General features: G+C 46.8%; 1 protein-coding gene across 2 annotated transcripts in view; it reads left to right on the top strand.

Annotated features, from left to right (window-relative positions):
• The window catches only part of SYNPR (synaptoporin), a 98,212-nt gene that overhangs the window by 42,607 nt on the left and 43,282 nt on the right, over positions 1–12,323 (top strand). Inside the window, exon 1 of one of the 2 annotated variants that reach the window (XM_059480263.1) lies at positions 4,793–4,888. The exons of the other annotated variant lie outside the window; for it this stretch is intronic. Coding sequence (XP_059336246.1) covers positions 4,862–4,888 — 27 coding nt within the window. The 5' untranslated portion in view covers positions 4,793–4,861. Of the gene's footprint in view, positions 1–4,792; positions 4,889–12,323 lie in introns of those variants that run through there. 2 annotated transcript variants of the gene reach the window in all.

Genomic DNA, 12,323 nt, shown 5'->3' with positions numbered 1-12,323 from the left:
GAGAGGGCTGTTAGTTTGAAGGAGATGCTTGTTTTATTATCTGTAAAGTCCTGTCTTCAGGCATCAGATGAAATAATTAGGTTGTGGCTGGCACCCTGCAACATGACAAGGGGTACAAATACACTGTGAACCTGCTGGACAGCCTCAGCTTGATGGGGTAGGATTGTGGGGTTTCAAAGGATCTGCATTTCTGGAAGTTTGTAAAAATAAATTAAAAAAAAAAAAAAATTGAACCTCCCAAGTCCAATGCTGCCCCTGCTGAGAGTATTGCAGAAATGGTGTATGTGCCACTAGACACCAAAGAATCCACCCATCCCTTCTCCCCTTCTGGGGTTTGCAAGGGCTCTTTCCTTGCTGATGCTTTGAGTGCCCCTTCCAGGAGAGATAATGTGCAGCAGGAGGTGTGAGCCTGGCTGGTGTGGGGAGCCCAGCTGCCCAAAAACCAGGGGTCTGCAAACCTGGGCTTCACCAGGAAGGTAAATGAGATGTAAGATGTTCACCTAGGGAATCTTAGCAATGTTCTGCTGGCTGGAGATTTTTGTGTTGACTCTGTTAAATTCTTTTCTGGAAAAATTGCAAAGAAAAATACACTGGTTTGCAGTTAGTCCTTCAAACTTGAGTGCTCCTGGACAGCCAGGGAAGCACATGGGCAGCTCTTGAGTTTAGCAAATGCTGGGACTTCAATTCCATCTTAGTTTGGTTTGCACTGATAAGAACTAGGGCATTTTTATAAAATTTGGTCCTCTCCCTATCGCCACATCTAAAAAGTTTTACAGATCAGCTGCCAAGATTAAGTTATCTTTTGTGGAATTGAAAATTTTTGGGGGAAGTCTAGACAATTCCACTTGGAGGCACTTTACTGCTCAGCAGGTGATGAAGACAGGAGAAATTTGTGGGCATGGCCTGAAGATACTAAATTTCTGACCTTAACTGGTGCTTGGAGTTCTTACCTTGGTATCAAAACCATAACCACCTGACTATTGCATAAATAACCTTCCAATATGCAAGCACTGGTTTATTTTTTCCCCTTGACACTCAGGCCATCTCTGACAACTCTTAAGACCTCTCTTGACCTGCTGTATTTTTCTCCTTGGTCTCTGAAGCAAGTGATGCCTACAAGATTGTGCTCCTTCCTTCTCCCCCCGATTTTTAACATCATTAACTTGTCTTGCCCACTTTGACTGGGGGTAAACACTGTGTCACTGTGGGTATTGTGAACCCAGCTGGCCGTGCTGAGCAAAGGCCTCTTGGTGCCTTCAGAGATTCACCCTAGAGCTGACAAATTAACGTGGGGAGAAGGGAAAGAAAGAGGCGTTAGTAATTCCTGAGTTCAGGAGAAGTTCAGCCAAGAGCTTCCCCCAGTAACTGTCAGCTTCCTTCTCATCCCCCTTTATGTATTTAGTTGTAATGATGAAAGCTCAAATATGAATGCAATTACAAGATAATTTTGCAGATCATCATTCCTAGGAGTGCTACAATCGTTACAGGCTGAAATAATACAAGTAGAAACATAATAGCAAAGAGAGAGAGGAGCGAGCAAAAAAGAAAATAAGTTTTAGGTGAGTTTTGGAAAGAAACAGAGTCAATGAGCTGGAGCTCATCTAGATGGCAACAGAAGACATTATTTTTCCTAACAAGAGGTGATGCATGTCTGAAAAATGAAAGTGAATTAAAAAGTTGCCTGATGAGTGATATGGGGGTGGAAAGGGCTAGGAGTAGACTGAGACAACTGAGGTATCATGAGATTTCCATGTACTTCATTTTATTCAGAGTGACTGATGCCAGGCAGTTCTTAAAAGCAGGCTGCTATATCTGTGTAATCTGTGTAATTAGCTGTCTTTATTTTTAAAATAGTATTTGGGTTGAGCAGTTTTGTTCCTGTTGCTGCAACAGAGTGGCCAGGGAAGGAGAACAAAGGTGGCAGCAGAAGGTTTTCCCCAGGCTGGAGACCAGCACCAGGATGTGCCAGGCTTTTGGACCACTGGTGTGCCCACCCCGACCCCATGCTCTTCTGGAAGATAACACACAGCATCAAACCAGAGACATGTGCATTTTATGGGCTTATTCATCCTTTATCCCATCCTATCAAACCCAGAGTGCAACATCCCTTTGGGGTGGCTGCAGCCTTTTGCAGCTGCTTTGCATTTTTTTTTTTTTTCCTTTTTCTTTCTTTTTCTGTGAATCCTGGTGAGGCAGGCTAGCAGAGCCAGGAGCTGTGTAATTAGTGGGAGCAGGTCCCTGTGTGTGCATGGGGCAGTTGTTAGCAAGGCTGCTCCAGGCTGAGCTCCCCAGGCTGTGCCAGACGGAGCCGCCGGTGGAAACGGGCACAGGTGGGATGCTCAGTGAGATGGAGAATAATTAGGAGAGCATTAGTTTTAGGTTGAAATAAATGGATTGTCCAGCTGTAGCTGCTGTGGAGAGGAAGCTGAATGTTGATTAGATGCCACCAGTAATTATGGTGATTATGTATTTTTTGAGTGGCTGTTGGGAATAGTTCAATTCACTTCCACAGGGTAATGTGAATGACATTTCTAATAGGTTTAAGGAAGGGGGAAGGTGCTGCTTTTTTTTTTTTGTTGGATTTTTTTTTAAATAATGACAATTGCAGTAAAACAAAGCTACTGGAGTGTGCAAAAAAAATGTAAGTTGTTTGATGTAACTGCTCAGAAAAAAATGATTGTTCATTGAAGTTAGAGAAAATGCTTTGTGTTTGCTGTAAGAAATACATCCTACTTTTCTACAGAGAGAAATTAGACCCTGGCAGAGATGGGACTTAAACCTGTTTTTCCATCTCATGGTGCATTTTCTGAACTGTGAGACAAGCAGACCTCTTGAAATTAACTCTGAATTTATTTTACTGGCTTTCAGGCCTGTTTGATGCTTCTCTCTCCTTCTTGCACATATAAAGGTGATGCCAGTAAAATTAATTGAAACAGTGATTTTGTAAGACACTATTATTTATATTACTTGCCAAGGGCCAATTTTAATATTTAGATCAGAAAACTTATTTTACAGGCTTGTCCATGCATGGGGCCTCTCTGAAACAGTTGCTCCATACATATTTATGTAGGCATTGTGATAAATCAAGTGCCCACATGCGAATCTGTTCAGCAATATCTGTTGTGCTCTATATTCAATTTTTCTTTCAGTTTTTTCTTTCAGTTGTAGATCAAGCCTCTCACTTATACCCACTAGTTAGGACGTGAACACATTAACATGCCACCCACTGTGTCTGATAACCTAACCAACACCTGTGATCTCAGACAGCCTCAGCTCAAATTCACTCTCAGCATTATTTGTCAAGATTATTTGTAGACTAGATTTGCATAAATTGCCAACAAGCATGTTCTAAACACCCAGACTTTTGTGGAATACTTTAATGGAAATGACTGGTGCAGGAGAATGTTGTCTTCCATGTAAACCAAGTGCTGCTTCTGGGGAGGTTCTCATTTCAAGAAATAATAACCAATATTTGAATCTTACACACACAAAATGTGCAAAAGCCCAAGGACAGTGAGCTGCTTTGCACTTCTGCTGGTTGGACAAGGACAGTTCTTCTGCAAGCCACAGGGAAGGTCAGCCTAAAGCGCTTGTGTGGGTGCCTACATGAGACTTAAAAAATGCACCACTCACCTTCGTTCACAGGGGAAACACAGTACCTCAGCCCCTGACCTTCCTGAAGCTGGAGTTTGGAAGAGCCTTTCTGATGGTGATTCAGGTAAGACATTGTTTGCATTGGCTGTGTTGCTTTCTGTTAGGGGCATGACTGATTTTTCTGAGCATCGGGACAATGCAAGATAGCTGATGACACACGGTAGTCAATGTGTCTCAGACAGAACTGAGGATGTCCCCAGCACAGCATCCCACACTTGCACTTTTGGGGATATCAGTTGGAGAGGTTTAACCTTTCACCACATGGCCCAACCCTTGCTTTCCTTCAGCTTTGTTCTCCATGTGGAGTTTCTTCAGTGGTCCCTGGTTGTGTTACAAGGACCACCTACTTCTTTAGGTGTGACTAGAAGTCCATCCATTGCCGAGCTGAGTGCAAGTATCTTGCAGAATGAGATGGGCACACACAGACATCTCCTCTCCCCTGTGTGCTGGCACAGGGGCAGGTCTGTGGTGTGCCCTTCTCAGAAGCAGCTGTGTTTTGTTCCCATAATGGATGCAGTTATGTAGGGGAGAGGGATTTGCACGTCCCCTGGAGCTGGAGCAGTGGGTGGGTTGATTGCTGGAGCAGCAGAGTGCCCCACATCTGGGAACAAGCCTTGGGCTAACAGCTGGCTGGAAGCTTTTGGTGGGTTGGATGCATCTGGGAGCATATGATTTGCCAAGGGGAAGGCTCCTGTCTCCACTGCAAACACAACAGCCTGTGCTCTCCTTAATTGCTTCCATCTAGGAAAGTTGATGGCTCCTTTGATTGAACTATGTTTAATGAAAAATAGGTAGCAAGCTGAATGCTTTGCTCTTGTATCTAAAATCCACTGATAATTAGAACTTATGGAAGCAGTAATGTTCTTTTCATATTTCCCTGACCAATGAGTCAATTGAAATACATTTTCATCCATAGTACTTTAATTTGGGGAATACAGAGAACCTGCACACGTTTTCTTGCATGCTTGGGTCACTGTGCAAATGGGAAAGCTGGGCTGGCCTTGATTTACCCACTGTTTACACAGCCTGTGCTCTCCTCTTCCAGATTCATCCTGAAGGATCTCCTGCTGTTTGATGGGAATTCCTCAAAACACGGTGTCACTTCATGAGGATCACAGGACAGCCTGGGACTCTCATTCCTCTTCTATGAGGATGAAGAGTTGACAATTTTAAATGGACACACCACAAGCAGTATAATCAAGAAAAGATGAAGGAAGATTGGGAGCTCTGGCAGGTTTTGAATCTTTGAAGAATCAGACCCCAAGAAAGTTAATCTTGATATTAAAGTGTTTATAAGAGTGGTTGCTTTGCCATGTTCTCCTTGAGGACCTGGCTGAGCATCCAAAGAGGGCACATACACATTGTCACCTCCAATGAGGCCGGCTGGCTCATGCCAGCAGATCTGTTTTGTCACTATGAGCTCCTCTGTGTGCTGTGCCATCACCAACACTTGTAGGAACAAGAGGAGATTTTGCTGCTGCTGTGCCTGGCAGTCTCAGTTCACCTTGTTTGTCCTTGATTCTCCTCCTGTACTTGGACACAGGGACAGTTCTCAGTCACACTGGTGGGTTTGCTTCAGCCCTGGTGTGTTGGTGCTTCCCTCCTGTGTCCTTGCCATGCCGGGCACAGCTGAGGCTGTGGGCTCTGCTGGCTGCAGGGAGGTGGCACCTCATTGGCAGTGCCACCACCAGGGTGACTTTGGCCATAACACAGCTTCTCTGTGTCTTTGCAGCTTTCTGAGCAGGGAGATCCTTCAGCCTGAGGGTTCATTTGCACAAACACCATGGGTGAGAAATCCAACACTGTGTTGGGGCATGTTTATTTTAAATCTCTACTCTCTGTCAGACAGCTCTGTCAGCCAAGGCAGTCCCCAACCCTTGAGAGCACCAGGGCTCTCCAGGCTGGACGTGGTGGGAGCTCTCCTGGTTTGCCTGGGAGCACCGTGGTGCTGCTTGGTTGCCCAAGCAATGGCAAAAATTATTTTTCCATCTTCTTGTCTTAAAGCGAAGCAAGTTTAGTGATGGGGGAGAACAGAGTAATGCAGCTCAGGGAAGAGCTGTCTTCCCTGAGGGCTCTTACAGGGCACACAAGGGATTTTTAACCCTGAGGCCCCTCTGGAGTTCTGGTCAGGTTGTCTCAGCCTTGCATGGGAGGCAGCAGTTTCCTGTGTGGCTGCAGAACATTGTGCTGTGGCTGATCCATCCTTGCTGTGCGGTGGGAGAAAGGGTTAGCAATTTTTATTTTACACATTTTTAAACTGGTGCTCTATTTCTCTCACTCCTGTGTTGATGGACACTGCTGTTGTTGGATGGCTCCAGGAGCAGGCTGAGTGAAGATTGGGATGCTGTATCCCCATCTCTGGCTGTAGTGGGTGGGGTGGTGGTTCTCCCAGGAGGAAAAACCCCTCAGATGAACCAGTCTCCCTTGATTCCCACATGGACCTGGTGGTGCAGTGAGTGTGCTGATGTGCTCTGTGCTCTTGTCTGTGTGTGTCAGCCCAGCACAGGGAGAGGCTCCTCCAGGCAAGAGAGATTACTCTGGAGCTGGTCCAGGTGCACGCAGAGCCCTGGCACTGGGTCCCTCCTGGCATGGGCACCTTCCTCTGGGACACCACTTTGGGAAATGTGTTATTTCCCATCTTTTCCTTGCCAGCTCTCAGCAGTTTCTGTGTGTGCCCACAAGGGAGCAACCCCAGCACAGGGTTGTTGTCTCCAGAGAGACAGATTGTAGGGATGAGTGTGAGGTCAAATCTGTCTTCCCTCACCCCTTCCAGCCCTACCACCTCATCCCAAACCTGAGCTGGACAGTGAGTTTGGGCCCTCTGTGTCCTGAGCAAGAGGAATATCCCACAAGGAAGGAAGGACATGCTGGAGGAGAGAGCAGGAGACCCTGGCTGTGTCTTCTACAGCAAACCCAGTGCCATCTCCAGGAAAGGACCATGCCATGAACTAGCAAGGGACATCAATCCAGGATGTCAGGAAACAAGACTTCAGACAGAGCTTAACTATTTGGATGGCTGAAAATCTGGTGCTTTTTTGCAGCTTCTTATAAGTGCATAGACAAATTTTACTCAAAGAACAGAATCATTTATTCTGGAGCAGACCTTTATGATCCTGGAGCCCAACAGACATTTTAGTGTGTATCTTTGATGCTTGAAGAGGTAGCTGAGTGTCCTGGTGGGGTTTTTTAAGTGAGACTCTGTCCCAGTTTTTGGGGAAGATGTAAACCTGTGTTTTTAGGCTTTGTGAGTGAACCTTAACCTCAGGGCTGGGAGGAAGCCCCAGGGTGGGCAGTCACAGCTGGGCTTGCAGGTCAGGTTCAGCTATGCAGCATCAAATACCTCAATTGAGCTGCCTGGGTCAGGAGGGAGAGATGAGCAGGACTGGCCTTTCCTGGGATGGAAACAGCACATGGGACTGCATCCCCTGCAGGAAGGACCTGTCCCTCCCCTCTGTGCTCCTTTGGGTTGTAGGAGCAGCATTCCCAGGCCAGTAGTGGCACCTTGGCAGCTGCAGCCCCAGTGCCTGCAGAAATGGCCTTTGAAAAAAGCTGAGGGAAGAAAAAACTCCTCGCTATTTTTATCCTTGCACCAGCCCCTGGGGATTTCGATTGACAGGATTAGTTATGAAGCCAATATTATGGGTTTAACTATGAGTGAAATAACACAACTTCTGTGGGAAGCAGAGTAAAAGAGGCAATTATACAGTAGTTTAATAACAGCGCGCTGCTGGCTGGGTAGCTGAAAACTTACAGTTGACAGTAATTAGATTTTTCCATTCTTCCTGTTAAATAGCTATAAAAATTACAACAGAAAATAATCTGATTCTCTTTTATTTTGTGCTGTTTTCATCATCCAGTCGGTATCCATTTGGCCTTCTGATTGTTCTTTATATGGTTTTAGTATCTGGTATTTAAGACATGCAGAAATGGGAAAATGCTTTAAAAATGCAGAAAGCACTAGGAATGAGGGAATGGCAGTAACACTCTTCTGAGCATGAGGAATCCAGGGGATGCTTGAGTGGACAGTGAGGGCTTTCCAAATTGACTAACTCTGAATAACAGTTGGGCTTCTAACCACAGGAGTTATTCCAAATCATTTAAAATTGCAGTAAAAAATGAGATGTTAGGAATTAAATCCCCATTTACCTGTCTGTTGCTGTAATGTGCCAGGTGTAGATAAGCAGGAGGGATGGAGGGGGGTGCTATGGCACATCAGTCTGCACTGGCTGCTTGCTGCCTGCTGGGATGGGAGCCCATGCTGTGATGTGATTCTGGGCTTCTCTCCCACCTTGGGCTCTGTGCTGGGATGGCAGAATGGGTAGTGGGGGTGTTTGTTGGATGGCAAAGAGCTGGACTTGCACAAAAATCTGTGAGGTCCCTCAGATCTGCAGGGTATCTTCTTTTCCCAGTTTTGTTGCTCTTCCACAGCCCTGCAGTACTGGGGCTGTACAGGCACCTCATGTCCCTGTTGTTCACATCCCAAGTGGTGCTTCCTTGTCTGCTGCCCTCCTTTCAAGCACTGTCCTTTTTTTTTCCCCTCTGTGTCTAGACAGCAGTAAGTTTTCTCTTATGGCATAAAAACGTGAATTACTTTAGAAATATGCAGTTGTTAAACTTTCAGGGTGAAACTTAATGAGCCAACAAATGTGTGGCATTTGGCTGCTTATGATCATAGCTTGAAAGTGCAGCACAGCACAAAGGGAGGAACTCTCATGTTTGCTTTCACCACTGAAAGCTCAGGATGGGATATTTGCTTGGAGATTAAAAGTATTCTTCCTTTTGCTCTCCTTTACCTTGTCATGTAAAAGATCCAGGTATGATAAATGGTATCCTGGCTGTGATGTTGTGCAGGGAATTTAATGTGAGGTGATGTTTTGCAGCTCTGGTGCCTGGTGGGATCTCTGACTCTCAATAAATACATTCTGTGGCAGCACACCCGACCTCACAGCACAGCATTTCTCTGATTTTATTGCTTTTACTCTGTCATGGCAGGAGCATCACAGTTCAAATTCACTCATGTGTTTCGGTTTTAAGGCACTGTGCAGGTGCCCAGAGCTGGTAGCAGGGCAGAGGCCACCTCCAGGTTTGCCTCCACCCTGTTTGGTTCTCCTGGTCGAAGAAATGCGCCGTGCTTTTGGCAGATGCAAGGGCTCCAGATGGTGCTGGGAAAAGTGCAAATGAAAGACTTGATTTCAGCCCTTCCTCACTTTAATAAAATCATGTTCTTCTCTCTCCTAGAGGCTTTTTTTTTTAGGGGCTTTTAAAAATGTATCCCCTCTCTTTTTTTGTTTTCTACCCCTGCCTCTGCGCCTGTGACTTTCAGCTCATCCCTGTGTCAATGGGAGTTGTTCTGCTGGTTGTTGCAGTCTGCCATCCGAAGTGTTGCTTCCAGCATGTTTTTCTGGTGCTATTCTTTAAAAGGTGGATATAATCCATTAATCAGTGCCTGACTTTATGTGTTGTGGCCTGTTGCCAGGTTGAGCCAGGTGTACTAGTGAGTAGTGCGTGGGGTCTTGACACCTGGAAATGTGGACACTTGGGCATGTGGACATGTGGTGAAGTTTAGGCCTTTAGTGTGTGCTGAAACAAATATTCCTGTGTGTTCTGGGTTCCTGCTGGCCCTTATGTGAGGGACAGGGGCAGCTCAAAGCAGCTGGTGCTGCTCTTGGACTGTGTCTGCTCCCCCCATAGGCATCATTCTTCTGCAGTGCTCTGCTGGAAGAGCAAGAGGCTGGAAGGAGTCACCTTCTGGGGCAGGTCCAACCCATGGGCCACTACCTGGACCTAATTTTGGCTCGGGGGGATGAGGGAGAGCAGAGCTGTCATCTCCCCCCTCAGTTCCATCTGGAATGGCATGTGTGCTCCCAGGCGTGTGCTGTGCTGATGCTCACACAGTGCCCGAGTCACCACCCTGGATTAGCTTATTCCAGCACATTTCCTTGCTACAAAATTAGATCCATTTGGAAATTGCTGCTGCACTAGGAATTGAATTGAATGGGTATTTTTGTTAGTTTTCTTTCCTTTCTCCCCCCCACCTTTTTTTTTCCACTGGAGTAAATCAGGAATAAGTCAACAGAATCAAGCCCTTAGTGCTTTCAGCAACATGCTCATTTAAATTGGATGCAAGAGGGTGTCTGTGTTTACATTTGGCCTGCCAAGAATCTCTGTTTCAGAAACTGGCTTACATAATATGTCAAAATTGGTTTACTCATTAGCATTGCAAACTGCGTGAAACAAGCCCAGATTGATAAACTCGCAGCAATATTTGCATCCGGATCTGAGTGGCACAGGGGGAGGGGAAGTTCATTAGGAAATGTTCCATTTCCACAAGAAAAACAAATGGTTTCCTGTTATAGATCTCAGACTTTGTTAATTTTCTGTCTTCCCAAATTTAAATAAAGATTGAGAGGGAAATGTGAAAATCTCTGTTGGCAAACGGGCAGCCTGTCTTAATATTCCCTGTGCTGGTGGGTGGCTCACAGCAGCAGCTCCAGGTAGGAGCTGTCCTCTCCCAGCTGGGGCTCCAGCCCCTTTGTCAGGCTCCAGCCTTCTCGGACACCTCTGCTGCCCTGATTGATGCTTTCTCTGCAGCACAGGTGGGATGGACACTTTAATGTTATTCATTAACTTTTCCAAATGTGGAGTGGGCACCAAAGCAGTAGCATGGTCCAAAGGGCCTTTGGGGATGCTGCCTGTTCCTGGCTTTACCTGGGCAGAGGGTGCAATCCAGCCTTGGGCAGAGCTGAGGACCCTGATGTGGAAAAGCTCCAGCTCAGGTGCTCCGCGACTAGACTGATGAAACTCCATCTCCACAGTGAGTGTGGGATTTTAGAGGTGTCTGTAACTCTGCACACACACACAGGAGCAGGCATGAACAGGGATAATGTGACCAAGCATGTTAAGAATAAAGCAGTGGAGCAGTGAGAGGCTCTAAGGGCAGTTGGTGCCTGTGTGGTGGTGGATACTCTGTGCTGGGTTGGGGCATGGTGGGAACAGACAGCAAAGAGTGGTGGGGAGCCAGATATTAGGAAAAGTTTCTTCACTGAAAGCGTGGCCAAGCATTGGAATAGGCTGCCCAGAGAGGCAGTGGAGCCTCTGTCCCTGTTCAAACAATGTGTGTGTGCTGCTTAGGGACGTGGTTTAGCTGTGGACTTGGCAGTGCTGCATTAATTGGGCTCAGTGATCTCAGGGGTCCTTTCCAGCCTCTTTAATTCTGAGCTGTCCTCATGCAGATGCCTCCCCTGAGCCCTGCTGTATCCAGGGACAAGTCTCTCCCCAGGCTGCCTGTCCTGCTGCTGGTGTCACTGCATTCCTTTCAGCAGCACTGGCCATGAACCTTGCACAAAGATGGTGCAAATCTGTTAGATGCACACTGCTTTTCAGTAGTACCTAAAGTAGTTTGGGGCTTAAATCCCAGGAGTTTTTTAGTTTGCTTTGGAACTCCTAACTCAAAACTCTGAAGTAAAAAGCTCTGAAGTAAAAAAGTAAAAGAAGTACAAATTACAGCACAGAGACATGGCATAGCAGTGCTGGTGTTGGCAGCAGCTCCTCTTGTGCTTGGTGATGCTGAGTGCCCCATCCAGTGTTTCAGATTAATTTTTGAAAAGGAATCTGATAAGGCTGGAGAAAGGACCAGGCTGCAGTGCTGCAGGGTCTGCTGCAGCCTGACAAGTGTTTTGCCTTGTCAGCAAACCCCAGCACGTTCATTTTTTCAGCAGTGTTAGAACTGATCCACAGCACTCATGGTGTGTTACCAGGTAGGGAAAAAAAGCAGCCCTTGGTTTCTGTATCCTGTGGAGTCTGTTTTACTGTTATTTGGAGGAGGTGTGTGCCAGAACAGGTCCTTCTCTGCTGCAACCCATTGTGCTAAAGCTGCATCCCTACATCCCACACAGGTGCCCAGGTGCACACATATTTTAGAGGGCTGAGACATGGCAGCTCTCAGCTCAGCAAAACTCTCTTGATGTATGTTTTTCAAAGTTTTCAGGAGACTTTAGTGAATTTGAGTAAGCAGTTGTTAACTGTGGGAAGGGAAAATAAATTTTCTCACTGGAAAAGGAAACGAGAGGTGTTTGCATTTCACTTACTCTCACACCTTGCAGCAAGAGGCTGCTCACCATGAGATACAGCACATTTGGGTGCCAGCTGGAGAGCTGAATGCAGTGAAGAAGGCCAGGAGCAGTGAGCAGCAGCATCTGGGGAGCTGAGGCAAGCTGGGTATCCTCCTGCCATCCTCCACCCATGTGCACCCACAGACTGGATAGGAGCTCCCAGGGCTGTGGGAGAGCCAGCATCACTCTGTGCTGATGCAGTGGGTGGTGGGTTTGGTGTGGTCCTTTCCTTGGTCACCTTTGACCACGTGGACTGTGAATGTGACTGCAGTGTGCAGCTATGCCTGCAATGGTGAGGCTTCAAAGGGCTGCTCCCAGCGCAGGGGGAGGCAAATGCTGCCCAGCTCTGCAGACCAGAGTCACTGTGGTGTTTAATCTTCGTGGCTGGGGCTCAGGCAGTGTGCAGGTAGCTGGTGAATGTTTTTGTGTGTGTTAAAATGCACCACGCAGCAGAGCAGTGCTCCAGCCTGAGGAACTCTCTGAGCATCACAGCATCTCCTCATTACAGCATCCACCAGCACCAGGCTGTGTCTGCTGGAAACACAGGGCCACATCTAC

The sequence above is a fragment of the Ammospiza nelsoni genome, chromosome 11 (assembly GCF_027579445.1).
Source record: "Ammospiza nelsoni isolate bAmmNel1 chromosome 11, bAmmNel1.pri, whole genome shotgun sequence".
Classification (NCBI taxonomy): Eukaryota; Metazoa; Chordata; class Aves; order Passeriformes; family Passerellidae; genus Ammospiza; species Ammospiza nelsoni.
The sequence above is the reverse complement of the archived record's forward strand: the minus strand, read 5'-3'. Positions and strand labels throughout refer to the sequence as shown.